This window comes from Pseudorca crassidens, chromosome 7, assembly GCF_039906515.1.
Source record: "Pseudorca crassidens isolate mPseCra1 chromosome 7, mPseCra1.hap1, whole genome shotgun sequence".
Taxonomy (NCBI): domain Eukaryota; kingdom Metazoa; phylum Chordata; class Mammalia; order Artiodactyla; family Delphinidae; genus Pseudorca; species Pseudorca crassidens.
Genome location: NC_090302.1, coordinates 6,373,291 through 6,395,246, shown reverse-complemented (window position 1 = coordinate 6,395,246; position 21,956 = coordinate 6,373,291). Strand labels below are relative to the sequence as shown.

Below are 21,956 nucleotides of genomic sequence, written 5' to 3'. Positions count from 1 at the left end.
CCAACATCACCGTGAAGTGCCCACCATTGTGTTCAGTTCCTTTAACTACAGCCTATTTCACTCAGAAATATATTGTATTCCCCCCACCCCAATAATTCCTTTCTCTAGTTTGAACAAGTGAAAAAAAAATCGTGCCAAATTTTCTATTCTCTTGATGAAAAATTACTTCTGATTTGTTCCCCTCATCCCAGAAAAGGTAAAAAGAGCCAAATGGAGTGGAGAAGGAATAGAAGACAGAAATTCAACACTTAAAATGGTAGATTCCGCCTAATTGGCCGTGTGTAAATACTTAAAACCATGTGTTACTTTATTTTTTAAATGAATATTTGTAAACATCAGTCGAAAATTGGAGTCCCTTTTGATAGAGGATGTTTATAAAATGAGTTATCTTCATGTAAGGGAGCTATTGCCTTCAGGATTTTGGTTTTAATACCAGTGGCTGTTTCTGAGCCTAAGAAATGGTTATGTAAAAACAATTAAAGCAAAAAAAAAAAAAAAATTAAGGGAGGATGCACTGTTTCTATAGCTGCTCTAACCTTGTTTTATTTTGACGTGAGATTTCCTCGCCTCAGCTCAGAGAGCAGCCACCACCCCACGCTTTCTCCTCCACGCCCTTTACAAATGGGATTCCGATGGGAGGCACTTTCGAGTTCATCATGGGAAACGTCTCATCTTGAGAATACTTCAGGGCGATAATTGAGATTTCATCTACTCCTCCCTCTGAACTCTGCTCTGCCCATTCCTTGCCTAGTGATTGCCTCAGGAATCCAGAGGAAGGCAGGGAAACAAGCTCCAGTCCACAAGCCTCTGCCTCTCCTCCCCGAGGACGGCCTGTGCACCGCCTTGGCATCCTCCTGTCGCCTTGGTCCGGGGAGAGGAGCTTCCAGACGGCACGCTACTTGTTTATCCATCCGCGCCCCAGGTTAAGAATCCCGGCGGGGCGCTCCCTACCCCAGTTTAGACTCTTTCCTCTGAGCAGTTAAAAAATATAAAATCTACCCCGCGAATGCCTCTTCCTGAAGGTGATAACACCAGATCTCCCTCTAACTCCGACTACTTTCCTCTCCAGGCCAAACGCCGCAGTCCCCACATCAAATCGAGGATCTGAGCTGCCCCTCAAAAAATCACAAGTGTACCCCTAGACCACCACAGTGCAAACGTCCTCGCCACTAGGAGGAAGACACCAGTTCTCGCCCCTGCGCCCCAAAACCCAAGACCCGGGACCGGCCCCGCCTGGGCCGCCCCGCCCCCCGGAGGAGCGCCCGACCCTCCCGCACCTCCACGAAGAGAAAGCAGCCGAGGACCTCGGGTCTGGGCGCCGAACACCGAACGCAGCCCTGAAAATCCCCGGGCCTCCACGCCCCCATTGGGTCGGCCCGCGACGCATCGGTTACTCGCTCCGGGGGATTAAGGCTCTTCCCAACACACACCGCTGGCCTCGGGGCGCCGAGGAGAGGGAGTCCCGCCCGCGCCTCCGGCTCAGGCCGCGGGGGGACCCTGATCCGAACCCCCTGCTCGGGCCGCCGGGGACCCACCCCAGCGCCCCTCACCTCCGAAGGGCGAATCTGGCTCGCACCTCCTGCTCAAGCCAAGGCCGACGAGAGGCTCCCGTACCAGCGCCTACCCCCAGGCCGCCGGGACCCCGACCAGCGCGCGGTCGCCTCCACCCGGGCAGCCCGGCCCGCGCCCCGCGCCCAGGCGCGCCAGGCACCTTCCCCAGCATCCCGGCGGGCCCAGCCCCTCACTCACCCAGAGCTCGGTGCCCCAGCTCATGGTGCAGGGGGCGGGAAGGGGCGCGCCGCGCGGCAGGCGCGGCTCTCCAGTCCCCCTCCCAGGCGATCCCTTCGCCCCTCGAGATCCCCGCGATCGAGGAAAGCCCGTGCCCGCGCGGCCGCCGCCTCCTCCGGCTCGCCGCTCCTCGCCTTGAGTCTCCTCGGCGGCTCCTCCTCCCCTTCGCTCCTCAGCAAAATGGCCCGAGGAAGCAGCAGCCGCGGTCGCCGCAGCGCCCGCCAGCCCGCCCGCCCCACAGCCGGGGAGCAAGGGGCGGGGGAGGGGCGGGAGGGGGCGGGACTGCAGCCGGGGGCGGGGTCGGCCTGACAGCTCGCGCACGCGCGCGCCCCGCCCCCGGCCCCGGCACCACCTCCCCCTAGGGGCCCTCCGCCCCGCCCACGCGGCCCGGGGGTCCGGAAGGACCCGGAGGGAGGAGGGGGGACCGCCGGGACTTGGAGGCCCGGACCTTCCCCCCCAACCCCCCCGATTTTTTAAATTACTTATTAGCAACCACACTCTCTGCTCTTAGGACAACCACTCGCCTTTGAACATAGCCGGCCCCTGTTATTACGGGTGCTCTGCAGAGGCCTGAGGTTGCTCCCCTGCGCCGGCCGCCGCTTTGAATTTCAGGACCATACTTTTCCCTGGCAGCCATTCACACCGACAGGAGTTCGCTCGCATGGTGTTTCCCCACCGCTCGGGAACCGTGGAGGCCCGAGGAGCCTTGCAGCCTTGCGGGGTGGGAGTGGGGCCTGGTACGGTGCTGTGTGTGTACTGCACACAGAGGGACGTCGAGGCAAAGAGCGGCCAAACAGCTTAGAGTTTGATTCCTGGGGAAGGAATCCAGGGGCGCACAACCAGTGATTTCCAACTTGTTCGGCCAAGAAACTCTCAAACGTGAAATCACGTTGCCGCTTAGTGGGTAAAAGGAAAGTCGCTGGGTCCACAGATAACGCGTTTGGTTCCAAGCCAGCCTCCCGCACTTACTAGCTGGGTGGCCTCCGACAATGCCTCCACCTCTAGAAGCTCAGAGCCCTCGCCTGACAAATGGAGTTATTTAATAACGTAGCCATCTTGCCATGTGCTGGCGAGGATCAAGGAAATGAGCACCTGTTACCTGGCCTGTTGTTGGTAAACTGAGCTCATTTTTCAGTAGATACGGACTCCTTTTTCTCTGTATTTGGAGGGTCTACACAAATAACATTCCAGGAATGGAGAATTGCTTGAGTTCCAACTCCTTCCTCTGAATCACTAGGCCTTTTCTCCCCAACTTTTCTTTCTTCCTCAGCTAATGCTACTGACTTTTCTGAATAACTGTGGACTCCTAAAATGGGCTCCATTTTAGAAATATTTCACAGTGGTGCATCTCTCCAGTCCCACTACACCCAGCCTCAACCAGCTTATCATTCTCCACGAGAGGGTGGAGCAAGGGTGGTGTTTTACTCTTGCAGATAAACCAAGTTCTACTTCCTTTGTTGGACAGAATTACAATAAATTTAAACTGTCAAAACTGTTTTGGTCTGTCTTTTTTCAGTTACAAGTTCCCTCCATCCCCTTGTTTTTAGTGTGTGTATTTAAATATTTTGTTCTCAGTTACCAGGTCTGGGAACTCTTTACCCAAGCCTGCTAGATGTGTAACAATCAGAACTGCCATCCACTTATCTCCCAAGGTAGATTAATAGCCAGAGTGAGTTGGAGGGGTTAGAAATGCAAACAATACTGCACAGTTTAGCTGGCTATTTGGAAATGGTAAGTGAAATGCAAATCATCTAACAAGACCCTGCCTCAGTATTCACCTCAATTTCCCTTCCTACCAAGGTTTAATATTTTTTCAAGTACACTTGACTGCCTTCTAGAAGACTTCTCAAAACCAGAGTGACCACTTGTGAAAAGATGCTAATCAGGAGGAAAAGCAACCTGCTGCTCTAAAGAAGTGAAAGAAGAGGGACAAAGAGGAAGGGACGGCAGAAAAAAAAGAGAGAGACCATATTAAAAGGAAACCTTTTGGGCTTCCCTGGTGGCCCAGGGATTGAGAGTCCGCCTGCCGATGCAGGGGACGTGGGTTCATGCCCCGGTCCGGGAGGATCCCACATGCCGCGGAGCGGCTGAGCCAGTGAGCCATGGCCGCTGAGCCTGCGCGTCCGGAGCCTGTGCTCCGCAACAGGAGGGGCCACAGCAGTGAGAGGCCCGCGTACCGCAAAAAAAAAAAAAAAAAAAAAAGAATACATGTAAAATGCTTAGCACGTGAGGGCACAAGTATTGGTTCCCTTTCCTTTCCTCTTGTTTTCTGGAGAATTTTTACTTCCTCTATCAAGTAAAGCAATCCTTTAAAGCACTTCTGATGCAGCAAGACAGACTGCCTGAACTACAATTGATTGGCGGTTGTCTATTGGTGAAGTACTCTTCCTAATGAAATTCTGAAGATTTTTTTTTTCCGTTAAAATAGCTTCCATCAGTTTCTAGCTTTAAATTCTCCATTTACTTATCATTCAAACTCTAGTGGAAAAAGCTAAAGTGGGATAAAAGTAGGAACTCTGTGGTGAGTAGAATCTTAAAACTGAAACCAATTTTTGTACCTGATAGTGGAATTCCCCTGAAGTTCTATAAAGATGTGCATAAAATCAGGAAAAACCAGCTGTATGTGGCTGAGCAAGTTACACACTGTGCCACCAAACTGAGGAGTAGTGAATTGGAAATTTTTCTGCAGCCTGCAGGATTCAAGATGGGTCAGGGCCTAGCTTTTCCAAGATCACTCTCTGCAAGGAGAGGCCGTGGGCTTCCCCCATGCCCCAAGAAATGACATTTCAAGCTGAAGAACAAAAGTGACATTTGACTTCTGAATGTGTTGCCAGACCCCAATTTGACTTTTGGTTCGCTATACTGTGTTTATAGAGGGTTTTGGTCTGAAATGTCATCTCTTTTGATAAGAAAGACAAATGGCAATCATAACTGGAGAATATTAACGCAATAATTACATTAAACATCTCTGGAAATTTCTAAACTGATGCTAAACATTATGAATCACACTAGGTTCAAACTACCAATTCTGCTACTAGTGGCAAACTTCAGTGGACCTTGCAAGGTTAGAGGAAATAGAAAAATAAAATCCACTTGACTAAGAGGATAAGGCTGAAAGTCAGATTTAGGAGACAGTATTTCCAGCCCCTCCAGGCCTTTTCAGTCAGTACCTCAAAGTTTAATGCCCCTCTGAAAATGTTGCCAGGGAGAGGCAGGCCTAACTTGTTCTGTTACTCAACAGGTCTGTTCCCAGTTACAGTACCATGATTATGCAAATAATCTGTTCTTGAAACTCTGAAATCATGTGTTTAAATATAAAAATATATAAATAAATATAAAATTGCCAAGATAGCAGTTTTCACAGAATTTGAGAAGTAACTGTCTAATCAATACTTCACTTAAGTCTTTGTAATTTGTGTTCCCTTTCTTACTTCTCTCAATTCCAAGCTAATGACTGGCACAATATAGTTCTCAAATACCTGAAGAAACTATTCCTCATAAACGTCTGGACAGATGCCATTGGTATGTGACCCTGTGAAGGTCACATAATAATTCCCAAGTGAAAAGAAGCAAGGAATAAGAACCCAGCTTTGAGCCCTCGTAAAACTGTTTTCCAGAGACTAAAAGACAAACGTCTTCTACTTTATAAACTAGTTATTATAATATTAAATAAAATTAATATTCTTCCTGATCAATCCGTTTTTAGAAGCCTATTATATTCAAATTTAAAACCAGAGATTCTCAAAAATGGTACCTCACTTTAAAAAGTAAACTATAATAATACTCCAACACTGTAAATTGCCCTTAAAAATGAAACTGCACTTGAAAATCCCCATTTCTTTTAACGATTAGTTTCATACTGAAGTGAGAATCAGCTAACTGCCTTTGGTATTTCCTCTAGATACCTAAAAGAAAGTATCAACTATTTTACATTTCTTCTATGTTCTTTCATACTGCTGATTGTTAAAATACTTTCTGAAAATTTCTCTTGCATTTCACTTGATAACACACTGGTTACTCAGATTCTGGGATTTTATTTTTTGAAAATTTAAAATTATAAGAATTAAAAATAATAATAATAAAATTATAAGAATTAGAAAGCCATGTACAGTATAGTGCAAGAAGCGCAGACCCTGTTCTGAAGCAGATGAGGCTCCAGTCCTGGTTCTAAAGATGCTTGCCAAAAATTACCCAACTCATTGTGTGATCTTGAGCAAATCACTTGAGTTCCTTGGATTTGTTTTCACATCTGTTAAATAAGGTGAAAGGATCTGTTGATTATCTAAGGACCCTTCCAGCCTCATATGAAATGAAATTTTTGAAACAATTGCAGGACAGGGATTAAGTGCTGGGCTTTATGGGAGAGGCCTGAATGAGAGTCATTTATAAATGATCAGACCATCCTGAATAAATTAATTTATCTAACCAAGTCTTATCTTTAAAAAAGGAACAAAAATATAGATCTTATAAAGATTTTGGTCTTAAATTATAAAATGTACATATAAAGTACTTAGCAGAATATTTGGCAAACTTAATTGCTCAATAAATAGATTAACTATTATCTCCTTTGTGGATTTCTAAAACAATAAAGTTTCTTCTTCTCAGTTTCCTGTAAGATGGGGTAAGATCAGATGAGAATTCTGTTCAAAGAAGTAAGGTTGCATATTCACAATAGATGGCTAAGGATATGAGGTTGGAGAAAGAAGTAAACCACCAAATAGTAAACATTGCCTTTCTAGCTTCTCGGCTACACCTCAGTACCCTGTTTTTGTTCTTGCAGAGGGTGTGACAGAACCTGTACTGGTTTTTGACTCAAGGGAAGAATTCATAGATTCATGACTTTTACTACTATGATTGCACAGCTAAAAGATCTAGGACCCTCCCTCCTCTCTTCTGTACTTTCCCAACTGATTCTTTCTAACCTGAGTGCAGCACTTTAGCTCCATTTAAATATATCATGTTAATTTCAGTTTCTAGGTCCAGTTAAAAACAAAGAATCTGATTCTGTCATAAAACACATTAGTACACTGATAGTCACTCAGTATTGGGATTCCTGGTGGTTTTTATTTTCTCCTCTTTTGCTTAAATGATTGCACACAAGGAGCATGCATTATTTGTGTGGCAAGAAAAACAAAACAAAAACAATGAAAAAAAACTCAAAAAACTAAAAACTAAATAAACCTAGCTAGTCTATTGGCAATTTTAATAAGCACGTTCCTCTACAACTCCTTGATAAAAAATAGTGAGTTGAAGGATTCCTTCCCTTAAAGATCTCCTTACATAAATTTAAAAAATAATAATAAAAAAAGGTCTCCCTACAAATTCCAAAGATAAGAGGCAAAGGAAGTTTCCACACAGAATTAAAAGATTCATACTCTAGTGGTCGGATAAACTAGCATGAAGCAATATAACACAGTATTTAGTAGTTTCCACGTGATTCCCAGTTCAACCTGGAACAAATGACTTGATTTCTTAGAGCTTCAGTTTGCTTACCGGTAAAGGGGGATAATGCTTATACCTACCTCCTATCTCATCAGATTGTTCCAAGGATTAAATGCAAAAATGCACACAAAAGGTCTAACGAAGTGCCTGATAAGGGCTCAATAAATTCCTATCACTACAACCACTTCGTCAAAAATTTCAGTGTGAAGAGCCTCAAAAAAACCAAAGGACTAAAAGACAAGCCACGAACTTGGCATTTTCCACCGAGTCAACGCTGCTCGGGAAATCAGTCCCATCAACGGCCAGGCACCCTGGCGGTACCCCCACCCTTTGGAAAGCGGGGTGACTCGGTGGGCCGAGTCGCGCAGGCCCAAGGTCGCTTTCCAAGCTCCGCCGGGCTAAGGCGACGACCGGGCTGGTCCTGCCCAGCGACTGCTGCCATGGCAACCGCCACAGGGTCCGCACTGGAGGCGCCACCTCTTCTGGCTAAACCTAAAGTCCTCACAGCGGAAGCCAACTGAACGGCCTCGAAGTAGCCAGCTTAGGCCTCTCGGCGACTTCCCGGGCCCCACACTCCAAGAAAAAAGCCACAGTCGCCGCGCCGCTGGCCGCGGAGCCCCTGACCCCACCTTCCAGGCCCTTCCGGCGGCCGCCGCCCTTTAACCCCCGGAAGTGGGCGGGAGAGGAAGCGGCTGGTGATGCTGGAACAAATATGGCCGCCCCGGCGCCCGTCGGCTCTTCGGGCTCCCGCAGTCCTCGGCTGACCGCCGGCCTTCGATTGTTCCCACTACTGGGGCTGCTGCAGCTGCTGGTCGAGCCTGGCCTGGGCCGCGTCCACCACCTGACGCTCAAGGTAAGGCCGACCGGGGCCGGGTAGGAGCGGGCCGGGGGCCGGAGGCCGCGGCCGCTCCCGGGAGCTGGGGGTAACTTTGGCCCAGAGGAGGGGGGGATTGTCTGTGAGTGTTTGGGTTCCCGCCCTTTTTCCCGGGCGCGGCCTCTCTCCGAGAAGGGTCTGTTGGGAACTCTGGGGATGGCGGGAGTCCCCTGTCTGTCTGGAAAGGGCAGGAAGATTCGAGCTGAGAGAGGGGAAGGGGCTGAACTGCGGCGTAACCCCGAAGGACTCCGGAGGCCGCGCTTGCAGTCCCTGCTGGTTTCCCTAGCTTCCTTGCCGACAGCAACCTGCTTTTCCTCCTCCCTTCTCACCTCCAACTTTCATGCCCCAGTTCGCTTGTCCGCGGTCTCCACTTGTCCATGCCCTTGTACTTGGCAGAACCTTTGCCTCAATTTCCCGGTTCGGCTTCGGGCGCACTCTGGACTGATCAAAGCGGGAATCTCCAGGAGGAATTTCAAATCTCGCTTGAAATACGTGACCGGAAATTTAGACCCAACATTTAAAATATGTTTCTAATTAGAGGGCCTGCCTTTTTATCTCTCGCTCCTGTCATTGTCTGCCTAGGGAAGGGATTTATGATAGGCCTAGAATGATCCCTTGGATCTTGCTTTATAACTCAAAACATGCCTCCAGGCGATTCAGCAGGTTAATGTATCTGGAAAGTAGAAAACTAAATCGTTATGACTCAAAGCCTTGTGCATTGTTTTCATAATATACAATTTTCTTAGAAGTGTGGGATTGTAGAAAGTTTGCCTTGTTAAAACAGTACCTTAACAAAGCATTGTATTTTGTGAATGTACAGTTTAAAGAGTACAGAATCTGGATTAAAAAACCTGGCCAGACCCATACTCCATACCTTGGCTACCAGTTGTTCGTAAATAAAATGTATCCTGATGAAAATGGTTCTCAGCCGCAGGAGGCCAAGTGAGTCTTGGCTCCTTTTGAGAATCTGCTGAAAGGTATTCAATCTCTCCCCAGAAAATGCAGGTAGAAATGTAGGCAAAACTTCCTTGGAATTTCTAGGGCTTTTATAATCCTGCGGAAACTTATCCATAGGCCCTAGTCCCCAGGTTTACGACTCCAAGAGATGAACTCCTAAAATTCTTTCACTTTATAGTTTGGGATCATGAGTCTTAGATGAAGTCATGCAACTGAGCTTATGTAGTTTATAAATTAGAGACAAAGCTAATACTAGGACACACTGGATCATGTCTCTTGGCTTTGGGCATTTCTAAAATTAAAGTGTCGGATGGCCAGCATCAGTAGGTAAATAAATACTGACCATAATGGTATAGAGGAAAAAGTATACTATCCTCAGTGGTAGAAGCAACCCGAGTTGGTGTAATTCTGGTGATTGATTTCTCCATATTGTGCTAAATTAATGAATATTTTTCATCTTTGTAATTGTTTCTCAAGTACTGTGGTGCCCTTTCCATAGTCAGTACTGTAGTTGCTCCTTTTCTCTTAAACAGTATGGTGTTTTGCCCAAGGAAATGGAAATCACCTGAAGAGAGCCTGTCAGAGCAGCAACATTAGATTATCTTCTTTTGCTTGAGACTGAGAGAAATAGGAGAATTTCAGCCATACACCAAATAGAATAGTATAGTGAACTCCCATGTAGCTGTCACCCAGCCTCAGTAACCATTAACCAGTGGCTAATTCTGCCCCTTCCCCACACAAATCACTTCTCACTTGCATTCTTTATTTTTTAATTAGAAACAAGTCTTTTCATTTTTTATTCAGTTTTCTCATCACATGCTACATTTTCCATCATTCTTCTGGTTTTCTCAGCCTTCTCAAATTTCTTCTCTTTTGTTCTTTCTTTAGCTTCCTTAACTTTTTGAAACAACTTTATTGAGGCATAGTTTATATACATTAAAATTCACCCATTTTAAGTGTACAGTTCAGTGATTTGTTAGTAAATTTACTGAGTTGTGCATCTATCACCACTGTTCAGCCATGGAACATTTCCATCATCTCTGTAAGATCCCTTGTGTTGGTTTACAGTTAACTCCTATTCCCACCTCCAGCCCCAGACAACCACTAATCTACTTTCTGTCTCCGTAGATTTGCCCTTTCTGGATATTTCATGTAAATGGAATCACACAGTATGTGATCTTTTGTGTGTGGCTTCTTTTATTTATGTCGTTGAGGTTCATACATGTTGTACTGTGTATTAGTAATTCATTCCTTTCAATGGCTGACTACTATTCCATTGTATGCATATACCACCTTATGCTCAGCCATTCACCAGTGATGGACATTTGGGTTTCCTTTTTTGGCTATTGTGAATATTATTGCTGCAGACATTCACATGCAGGTCTTTGTGGGGACATATGTTTTCATTTTGCGGGGTGATAGCTAGGAGTGGAGTAGAATTGCTGGGTCATATGGAAGATATGTATTTAACTTCTAAAGAAACTGCCAAAGCACTTTCAAAGTGACTGTACCATTTTCCAGTCCCACCAGAAACTGTGAGGGCTCTCCTTTCCACATATTGTGCCAGCATTAGTACTTCTTATGTTATTTTAGAGTGGATCAAAGTCATCATGTTGTTTGATCCATAAATATTTCAGTATGTACCTATAAGAAACAGGGACTCTTTCAAAAACATAACTACAATGCTATTATAACAAAGAAAAAAGTTAACCTTTAATATCATGAAATACCAAATCAGGTTCAAATTTCCATTGGTCATAAATGGATTTAAACTTGTGAAAAATCAGAGTGGGGGCTACTCTTCATTGTGGTGCGCGGGCTTCTCATTGCGGTGGCTCCTCTTGTTGCAGAGCACAGGCTCTAGGCGCGCGGGCTTCAGTAGTTGTGGCACGTGGGCTCAGTAGTTGTGGCTCGCGGGCTCTAGAGCGCAGGCTCAGTAGTTGTGGCACATGGGCTTAGTTGCATGTGGGATCTCCCCGGACCAGGGCTCAAACCCTTGTTCCCTGCATTAGCAGGCGGATTCTTAACCACTGTGCCTCCAGGGAAGCCCGGACATATGATATTTTAAAAAAAGCATTTCACAGAGGAAAAACCCAAATGGCTGATAAACCTAGATGAGGTGCTCAAACTCATGAAGTACCAGGAAATGCAAATTCAGTCAACATCAGCCTTGATTTTCCCCAAAACTGGGAAAAATGAAATGTTTGATGACATCGAGTTTCAGTAAGGATGTAAGGAAACGTTCATATACTTTGGGGACCCATTTGGCAATTTCTAGTAAAACTGAAAATGTGCCATCTAGATATATATACCCTCAGTCCCCACACACATAATGCATAAGACATGTACAGGGAATGTTCATAACAGCACTGTCACAGCAGAAGATTGGGAATTAACCTGAATGCACAAGTAATGCTTTAGGGAAATGGATATACTGTGATGTACATAATGATGGAACACAAGCAGACAAAGTGAGGAACTAGAGCATATTCAATGTATCAACACAGTTAGGTGCTCAAAGAATACAGTGTTGTCTGAAAATGCAAGTTGCCAGACATACACATACATCATGACACAGTTTATCCAAATTTTAAAAACATAGCAATGCTATATGATGTTTATGGTTATGGATACGTCCAGTGAAAAATAGAAGCGCACTTAACCAATTCATGAGCTTGGGAAGCGATGGTGGAGGGGAATAGGATTCAGTAGAGGTACAAAGGCGCTTAACTTTGTCAATGAAGTTTTGTTCTTTTCCTCCTTCCCGCCCTCCCTTCCTGTGGCTCTGAAGCAACTACAATACAGACATTTGGTAATTGTGGGGAGTGGGGATTTGGATATTTGTCGCTATTCCTTTTACTGTTCTACAGCGAGGGGTATTGTGAGTCTTCTGAGGGCAAGGGCTCACTTGTCTCGCTGACCATTGAATGCGCAGGGCCTGACACAGATAAGGATTCAGGAAGAGTATGTTGAATGAGGAAATGAATGTGTGTCTGTGTTACAGATTTTCTAGGATGAGTGCTTACTACTGGAAAAAGTATGGTTGCCAATGTTTATAAAAATAGAAATTCTTTGCACCTGGGTGGTGGGCTTGTGAGTGCTTAGTACGTGGCTGATCTTGTTATAGATGCCACCAAACAGCAAGATTATAAATTATGGCTCTGTACCTTTCTGTTTTGTTTGGTTAGTACCACTGAAAAGCTACAATGACTGAAAAATGTGTTTTAAATATTCTTACATGTAAAAGGAAAACACCAACCTATTATTATTAGTTTATACCTGAGTGGTAAGGTTGCAGCTACTTTTCTGTACTTTTTCAATTACATTTTCTGTGAGCATGTGCAAGTTTTATAATTGAAAATAAATGATATTAAAATAAAACAGAGATTAGAGGGAAATCTCCAAATTCTGAATAGTTTTCGCAAGGTGGTGAAATAGTAGTGACTCGGGGGCAGGGGAGAGCTTTGATTCTTTTTTCCCTAATATAGTTGTCTTTTTTTTTTTTTTTTTTGGCCACAGCATGTGGAATCTTAGTTCCCTGACCAGGGATCTAACCCGTGCCCCCTGTGGTGGAAGCACAGAGTCCTATCCACTGGACCGCCAGGAAATTCCCCATTTGTAATTTTTAAAAATTAAATTTGATTACAAAAACTATCCTATTCACTCTTAAAGTCAAATAAAAATGATTTTTTTGAATACAGTACTTCATTTTGAGAGGCATAGTTTACAGACAACCAAAAATGTTTTTGCTTGGATAAAGTGTAGATTAGAACAACAGAAGTTATAATTACCTTTCGTAAAACATTTGAAGGAGTCAAATAGTATTTGTTATATGACAAGTAAGTTTGCTTTTTGGTGACCTAAGAGCTTTTCTATTATGAGTCCGGTCCTTCCTGTTGCCCATCCCCTTAAGTTGGATTCTTCCGAGTTGACCACTGGTACCATTTGGTGTGTCCCTTCCACGTTTAAGGTCTTCGTATACACATTCCCCACACGTATGTTTCTTTCTTTCCTTTTTTTGGTGTAATCACTTTATAACATCTAAGTCAGGTCAGGGTGTGTGCAGAGCTCTTCGATGACTTCTAAGCCAATGTCCAGCCATCCTGGCCTCTTGCAGTCCTCCGTCCACAAAGCAGAGGTTCACCTGAGGGTGGCACTCCTGGATGCCGAGGCCCAAGTGCCCTTCCTCTTTACGCCTGCAGGCTGATGTCCAGCTCCTCTCAGTCCCTGCTCAAAGATGCCTTCCCAGTGAAGCTTTCTCTGACCAGCCTCGCGTGGCTGGCAGTGCTGCACGCCCTCCTCCTCTCCCTTCCCTGCTGTGTTTCTCTGTCGCGCGCGCTCATCACCGTTGAGCAGACGATGGCTCATACTGTTTATTTGTTCTTATCTGTCTGTCTCTACTAGAATGTAAGCTCAGTGAGAGAGGCCTTTTTGTTCATTTTTTCAGTGTTTTGTTCTCAAAACCTAGAGCAGTGCCCGTAGGTACGCAATAAATACTTGTCAAATGAATGAACTTTTTCATTTATTAGTTGTGGACATTTAAAAAATGTTAGTGTATATATGGGTCTACTTCCTTCTGTTTAACTACTGCAATAATACTTCATTGTAAGAGGGACTCACCATTTCTAAAAATCATTCTTTTGTTGATGGAAATTTATAGTGTATTTTTATTCCTTGATTTTAGCTATTATAAACAAAGCTGCTATGAATATTCTTGTCATATAGCTTTGTGTATTTCTGTGGAGTAGATTCCTAGGAAAGGTACCAAATAGCCCTCTATAAAGGTTTTATCAATTGACACTCCACCAGTAGAGTATGAGCATGTTCAGAGTGTTCATTTACCCACATACTCCCCAACACATTATGTCTTAGCTTATGCCAACCTGATAGGGAAAAGGTGACATCTTATTTTAAGTTAACTGTTGGTGAGGTTCAGGATCTCAGCATGTTTATTAACCCCCTGCTGGCCTTTAATTTCAGATCTTCTCTGTAGACCAGAAAATTTAGGAAAACTTATTTCAGTAAGAGTATACTTTTCGGTGTATATATGTTCTTAAATGCTGGTAAAGCATTTGTGGTGGGAAAAATAAAGTTGCATGCAAACAGAAAACATGAAAAAGAGAAAAAAAATTGCACCCATAATTAAGAACCAAAATTTCACTTTTTAAAAAGTAAATTTATTAATTTAATTTATTTTTATTTTTGGCTGTGTTGTGTCTTCATTACTGTGCATGGGCTTTCTCTAGTTGCGGCGAGCGGGAGCTACTCTTAGTTGCAGTGCGCGGGCTTCTCGTTGTGGTGGCTTCTCTTGTTGCAGAGCACGGGCTCTAGGCGCATGGACTTCAATAGTTGTGGCACGCGGGCTCAGTAGTTGTGGCTTGCGGGCTCTAGAGCGCAGGCTCAGTAGTTGTGGCACACGGGCTTAGTTGCTCCGCAGCATGTGGGATCTTCCCAGACCAGGGCTCAAACCCATGTCCCCTGCATTGGCAGGTGGATTCTTAACCACTGCACCACTAGGGAAGCCCCAAAACTTCACATTTTAAATAAACTTTTTGGGTAAAATTTTGGCTTAGAATTTCAATAATATTAAAGTTTTAATTTTACAAAGTAGTTTATTGCAAATAAGAACAAACCTTTCAGGGGACTTCCTTGGTGGTCCAGTGGATAAGACTCTGCACTCCCAATGCAAGGGGCCCAGGTTGGATCCCTGGTCGGGGAACTAAATCCTGCATGCATGCTGCAACTAGGATCTGGCGTGTTGCAACTAAGACCTGGCACAGCATGCATGCATAAATGAATAAATAAATTTATTTATTTGTTTACCAGAAAACCTTTCAGAATAGTCTGAAATAATCCAGAATGATCTGATGCTGCCTTTTTTCTGAGATCCTCTATGATAAATTACATGTACATTAATTCAGATGGCTTCATCATCATCGTCAAACTAATGCTTATGTCTTTGTTTGAACTAGTACTTTTGAGATTATAACTGTGGGCCAGTTATGTTTCCACCAACTTCAGATAATATAAATCTACTAAGGAAGGCCACGAAAAAATACAAGTTTTTACAATCAACCATATAAATATGTACCTGGGAACAGTCCTGTATTTTGTTTATGTTCTGGTAGCCTTGACTTCTCATGAGTGAACAAATTCATTTAATTAACTTGATAAGCAGTTTACTGTGATTAGGAATATAACTTGTTTTTATGGTTATTTTTTTATTCCTCCCCTATATGGGGAGGAATGTAAGGGAACAAAATTGATCACAAGTTGATGGCTTGAAATTTTCTATAATAAAAAAAAATTTAAAACAAGCAAAGCATATACCATTTATTTGGTTGTAAAAAGTATTAATTTTCTATTTTGGCTGCACCATGTGGCATGTGGGATCTTAGTTCCCCGACTAGGGATTGAACCCGCATCTCCTGCATTGGAAGACAGATTCTTTACCACTGGACCACCAGGGGAGTCCCTGTAAAAAGTATGAGATGGATAAGAGCACAGGTTTGGGTTTTAAACAAACCTGAGTTAGAATACTGGCTTTGCCACCTACTAACATTACGATTTTAAGCAAGTTTTACCACTCTGAGCCTCATCTGTAAAATGGGCATAACAACATCTGTCTCACAGTGTTGTAATAAGAGTGAATGGTGATAGAGTTCTTCCTAGCACAGTACTGGGTACAAGGTCAAATGTTTGCGATCTGTGTGATCCTTGGAGAAACAGGCAAACCTTACTGCTCATTCAGTGCTAATGGAAATGATTTGAGTGGGCTTTGAAAATGTAATTAAATCTTCATTGCTTGTGTCAGATATTGTCATCTTCACCCCACTTTGGCAACTCCTTGCCTTGCCTCCTTTTACTCTGTCACTCTGCCAAGACACTGACATTGCTGCCTCTTACCTGGGAGAGTATCTGGAGGGACAGATGTGAGTGCTAAGGCTTCTCTCTTCCCCTCTCACACCCCATCCCCAGATGTTGCCTGTAGCACTCTGGCTGTAGCACTTACAGTGGGCGGGATGTTCATCCCAGGGCCCCCAGATCTCTGGCTTCCTTGTGGTAGAAGGAGAGGTTTCCTTGTTCCTGGACAGTTAGGCCTGGCTGTTGGAGATTTTTTTTGAGACTGAGTGTTTATCACTTCTTGGGCCTCAGCCCTTAGGGGTGTTTTGTAAATATTGGTTTATTTACATTGAATTAAATCAAAGTTGAATGAGTGGTTAGAATGTTTGACCTTCCTGTTTACTTTCAATCTCAAAGTTTGTGTCTCTATGATTTGTATAGTGAAATACAGTTTACAGAGTCACTTCCATACGTATCTTATTTGATATGGTGACATAATAGCTTAAAATGGAGTGTCAGAGGTTAGGTTAGGCGAGGGTCCTGCAGTTATTACTGGCAAATGGTAATACTTAGAAATAACGATTGATTTTTTTTTTTTTGTAATTACAGATTAACACACGGTCTTTGTTAGAAATTTAGAAAATATAGAAAAGTATAAAGAAAAAATTGCTACCCACCATCCCACTGGTACTAACCTTTTCATGGTTTGATGAATTTCTTTCAAATCCTTTATAAATAATTGTAAATATGTATACCTTTTAATTTTTAAAAACAAATTTAGCTCTTAACTGTATATAGTTTGTTTCTGTTCTTTGCATTTAATATTTTTTCTAGCTTTATTGAGATATAATTGACAAATAAAAATTGTATGTGTATGGGCTTCCCTGGTGGCGCAGTGGTTAAGAGTCCGCCTGCCGATGCAGGGGACATGGGTTCGTGCCCCAGTCCAGGAAGATCCCACATGGCGCGGAGCGGCTAGGCCCGTGAGCCATGGCCGCTGAGCCTGCGCGTCTGGAGCCTATGCTCCGCAACGGGAGAGGCCACAACAGTGAGAGGCCCGTGTAAGGCAAAAAAAAAAAAAATTGATTGTATGTTTGTGAATAGTTAAGATTTACTCTCTTAGCAGATTTCAAGTATACAGTATTGGTTTTTTTTAATAAATAAATTTATTTATTTTGGCTGCTTTGGGTCTTTGTTGCTGCGCGCGGGCTTTCTCTAGTTGCGGTGAGCGGGGGCTACTCTTCGTCGTGGTGCATGGGCCTCTCATTGCAGTGGCTTTTCTTGTTGTGGAGCACAGGCCCTAGAGTGTGTGGACTTCAGTAATTGTGGCACATGGGCTCAGTAGTTGTGGCTCGCGGGCTTAGTTCCTCCGTGGCACGTGGGATCTTCCCGGACCAGGGCTCGAACCCATGTCCTCTGCATTGGCAGGTGGATTCTTAACCACTGTGTCACCAGGGAAGCCCCAGGTATACAGTATTGTTAACTGTAGTCACCACGTTGTACATTAAATCTGCAGAATTTACTCATCCTGCGTATCTGAAACTTTGTACCCTTTGACCAACATCTTTCCATTTCCCTCTACCCCCAGCCTTGGTAACCACCATTCCGCTCTTTGCTTCTTAGAATTCAACTTTTTTAGGTTCCACGTATAAGTGAGACTGTGCAGTATTTGTCTTTGTGTGTCTGGCTCATTTAACTTAGCGTAATATCTTCCAGGTTCATCTGTGTTGTTGCAGATGACAAGGTTTCCTTCTTTTTTAAGGCTGAAAAATAGTCCATACATAAACACACATTTTCTTTATCCATTTATCTGCTGACAGCTACTCAGATTGTTTCCATATCTTGGCTATTGTGAATAATGTTACAGCTATCTCTTCAAGATAGTGATTTTACTTCCTTTGGATTTATTCCCAGAAGTGGGATTGCTGGATCATATAGAGGTTTTTTTTTTGGCCGCGCCCTCATCTTATGGGATCTTAGTTCCCTGACCAGGGACTGAACCCGGGCCACGGCATTGAAAGCAGTGAGTCCTAACCACTGGACTGCCAGGGAATTCCCTAGAGTTCTAATTTTAATTTTTTGAGGAACCTTCATACTGTTTTCCATAATGACTCTTCTAATTTACATTCCCACCAACAGTGTACAAGAGTTCCCTTGTCTCCACTCCCTCATCAACACTTGTCCTTTGACTTTTTGATAATAGCCATTCTAACATGTGTGAGGTGATATTTCATTGTGGCTTTAATTTACATTTCCCTGATGATTAGTGATATTGAGCACCTTTTATGTCTTCTTTTGAGAAATGTCTATTCAGATCCTTTATCCTTTTTTAAAAAAATTATTTATTTATTTTTGGCTGTGTTGTGTCTTGTTACTGAGCGCGGGCTTTCTCTGGTTGCAGTGAGCGGGCTTCTCATTGTCGTGGCTTCTCTTGTTGCGGAGCACAGGCTCTAGGCACACAGGCTTCAGTGGTTGTGGCATGCAGGCTTCAGTGGTTGTGGCACGCGGGCTCTAGAGCTCAGGCTCAGTAGTTGTGGAGCATGGGCTTAGTTGCTCCACGGCATATGGGATCTTCCCGGGCCAGGGCTTGAACCCGTGTCCCCTGCATTGGCAGGCAGATTCTTAAGCACTGTGCCACCAGGGAAGCCCCTTTATCCATTTTTAAATCAGGATATTTGTTTTCTTGCTATTGAGTTGTTTTAGTTCCCTGTATATTTTGGATATTAACTAACCCCTTATCAGATACATGGTTTGCAAATATTTTTCTTAATTCTGTAGGTTGTCTCTTCACTCTGTTGATTGTTTTCTTTGCTGTGCAGAAGTTTTTTGTTTGATGCAGTCACATTTGTCTATTTTTCTTTTGTTGCCTGTGCTTTTGGTTACTATCCAAAAAGTTATTGCCCAGACCATTGTTAAGAAGCTGTTTTCCTATGTTTTCTTGTAGTAGTTTTACAGTTTCAGGTCTCACATTTAAGTCATTAATCCATTTTGAGCTGATTTTTGTATATGGTGTGAGAAAAGGATCCAGTTTCATTCTTCTGCATGTGGATATACAGTTTTCCCAACACCATTTATTGAAGAGACTATCCTTTCCCCACTGTGTGTTCTTGGCACCTTTGTCAAAGATCAGTTGAACATAAATCAGTGGATTTATTTCTGGACTCTATATTCTGTTCCATTGGTCTATATGTCTTTATGCTAGTACCATACTATTTTGATTACTATAACTTTGTAATACATTTTGAAATCAGTCAGTGTGATGCCTTCAGCATTGTTCTTGTTACTCAAGATTGCTTTAAGGTCTTTGTGGTACCATGTGAATTTAGGATTGTTCTAGTTCTGTGAAAAATGCCACTGGAATTTTGATAGGGATTACACTGAATGATATGGATAGAATGGACATTTTAACAATGTTAATTCTTCCAATCCATGAATACAGCTTATCTCTCCATTTATTTGTGTCTTCTTTAATTTCTTTCATCAGTGTTTTTGTCGTTTTCATTGTATAGTTCTTCCTTCTCCTTGGTAAAATTTATTCCAAAGTTTTAAAAATATTTATTTATTTATTTTGGCTGCACTGGGTCTTAGTTGCAGCATGCGGGATCTTCGTTGTGGCATGCAGGATCTTTAGTTGTGGCGCGTGGACTTCTTAGTTGCAGCATGTGAACTTTTAGTTGCGGCATGCATGCGGGATCTAGTTCCCTGACCAGGGATCAGACCTGGGCCCCCTGCATTGGGAGTGCAGAGTCTTATCTGCTGGACCACCAGGGAGGTTCCTGTTGGTTTTTTTATGCTATTGAAAATAGAATTGTTTTCTTTATTTCTCTTTCAGATATTTTGTTATTGTATAAGAAATGCCACTAATTTTTGTATGTTGATTTTGTCTTGCAACTTTACTGAATTTGTTTATTAGGTTTTAAAAAATATTTTTTTAATTTATTTATTTGGTTGTACCAGGTCTTAGTTGCGGCTGGTGGGCTCCTTAGTTGTGGCATGGGAACTCTTAGTTGCGGCATGCTTGTGGGGTCTAGTTCCCTGACCACGGTTTGAACCCGGGCCTCCTGCATTGAAAGTGTGGAGTCTTAACCACTGCACCACCAGGGAAGTCCCATGAATTTATTAGTTTTAATAGTTTCTTGGAGGAGTCTTTAGTGTTTTCTATATATAACATTATGTCATCTCTGAACAGAGACAATTTTACTTTTCCCTTTCCAATTTGGATACCTGTTATTTCTCTTTCTTGTCTGATTGCTCTGGCTAGAACTTCTAGTACTGTGTTGAATAGTGAGAGTAGGCATCCTTGCCTTGTTCCTGATCTTAGGGGGAAAGTTTACACCTTTTCACTGTTGAGTATGATGTTAGCTGTGGACTTGTCATATTACAGCCTGTATCATGCTGAGGTACATTCCTTCCATACCTGATCTGTTGAGTGTCTTTATCATGAAAGGATGTTGTATTTGTCAAATGCCTTTTCTGCATTTACTGAGATAATCATAGGATTTTTTCCTTCACTTTGTTAATGTGGTGTATCACATTTATTGATTTACGTATGTTGAACCATCCTTGCATCCCAGGGATAAATTTTACTTGATCATGGTGTATGAGCCTTTTAATGTGCTGTTGAATTTGGTTTGCTAGTATTTTGTTGAGGATTTTTGCATCTTTGTTCATCAGGGATATTGGCTTGTAATTTTCTTTTCTTGTAGTGTCCTTATAGGCTTGGTATCAGGATGATTCTGGCCTTGTAGAATAAGTTTGGAAGTGTTCCCTCCTCTTCAATTTTTTGAAAGAGTTTGAGAAACACTGGTGTTAATTTTTCCTTAACTGTTTGAATACTGATTCAGTCTCCTTATTCAGATTTTCTGTTTCTTCAGATTGAGTCTTGGTAAGTTACATGTTTCTAGGAATTTGTCCATTTCTTCTAGGTACTCCAACCTGCATTTAATGTTATATTGTTATTACTTTGCAGTATTAGGGGATAGTGGTGTGAAAATGGCTTTCACCTCAGATCTGTGTTGAAATCCCAGCTTTACCACTTAGAGTGTCCATAGTCTTGGGTAGCGTTTCATCTCTGAACTTGTGTCTTCATCCCTGTCATGGGGATACTGCTTTTAACCACACTGGGCTGAGTAAGGATTAGACATCATAGGAAAGCCCTTGGCACATAACCCAGTTCTTGGTAAGTGCTGAAAACAGGGAGTTGTGATGCTGTTGTGATTGTTTAAAATATTCAAAAACATGTTTTTAATAGCATTGTATTATCAAGTGAAATGCTATACAAAAGTGAAAAAAAAAACAATAAAGGAATAGAGTTTGTATGGAAAAAAATCACTGTTATAAGGTTACAATTGAAACATTTCCCCCCCCAAACCTAGAAAATAGACATTGTGGTGGACTATGTGATACAAAAATCGATTAACAGGCTTCCATTTTTGCTACACAGCATCTAAATGCGTGATAAATTAGAACAAACATACTTTTCAAAATTTAAACTTATTGAAGTATAATATACATGCTAAAGAAAATACTCATTGTAAGCATACAACTCAATGAATTTCCACTGTGTAAGAATACTTGTGCAACCAGCAACAATGTTAGCAAGCATTTCCAGAAGCTCCTAAAGGCCGCATCCCCCAAGTGACTGGAAAGTCTCTCCCTACCAAGAATAACCAACCACCATCCTGAGCTCTGTTGCCTTTAGCGTATTTCCCCCAACGTTTGAATTTGAATTTGTTATACCTATGGGGAATATGGCTTGTTTTGCTTAGTGTTATGTCTGTGAGATCCATCCACGTTGCGTGGGGCAGGAATTTTTTCATTTTCCTTCATTGTCCCTCTGTAGCCCTTCTCATCTATGGATTTTGCCGGAGTATTAAGCCCTAAAGTCCAAAGTGATCCATCATATGTAGCTGAATTAATTTCTGTCCTGTGAGTCTAGGATGGTAGTAGCCTTGTAATACCTTCGGGAGAACTGAGAAGATGCCCACTCAAATCATGTTCCGTGGAGGTTCATCTCTCGTAGAGTCCCAGGAAAGACTGGGAGCTTTAGCTT

At 43.0% G+C, this 21,956-nt stretch overlaps 2 protein-coding genes across 20 annotated transcripts in view; one reads left to right on the top strand and one right to left on the bottom strand.

The window, feature by feature from the left end:
- Positions 1-2,035, bottom strand: part of FNBP1 (formin binding protein 1) — a 140,406-nt gene extending 138,371 nt beyond the window's left edge. For 17 of the 19 annotated variants that reach the window (XM_067742965.1, XM_067742963.1, XM_067742964.1 and 14 more), the window contains exon 1: positions 1,750-2,035. In XM_067742965.1, the coding sequence (XP_067599066.1) occupies positions 1,750-1,773 (24 nt within the window). In that variant the 5' untranslated portion in view covers positions 1,774-2,035. The remainder of the gene's footprint in view (positions 1-1,749) is intronic. The other 2 variants (XM_067742978.1, XM_067742971.1) reach the window with 2 other exon arrangements.
- A 5,867-nt stretch (positions 2,036-7,902) lies between these two features.
- GPR107 (G protein-coupled receptor 107) overlaps positions 7,903-21,956 on the top strand; it is a 73,931-nt gene continuing 59,877 nt past the window's right edge. Inside the window, exon 1 of the mRNA XM_067742983.1 lies at positions 7,903-8,083. Within this exon, the coding sequence (XP_067599084.1) occupies positions 7,943-8,083 (141 nt within the window). The 5' untranslated portion in view covers positions 7,903-7,942. The remainder of the gene's footprint in view (positions 8,084-21,956) is intronic.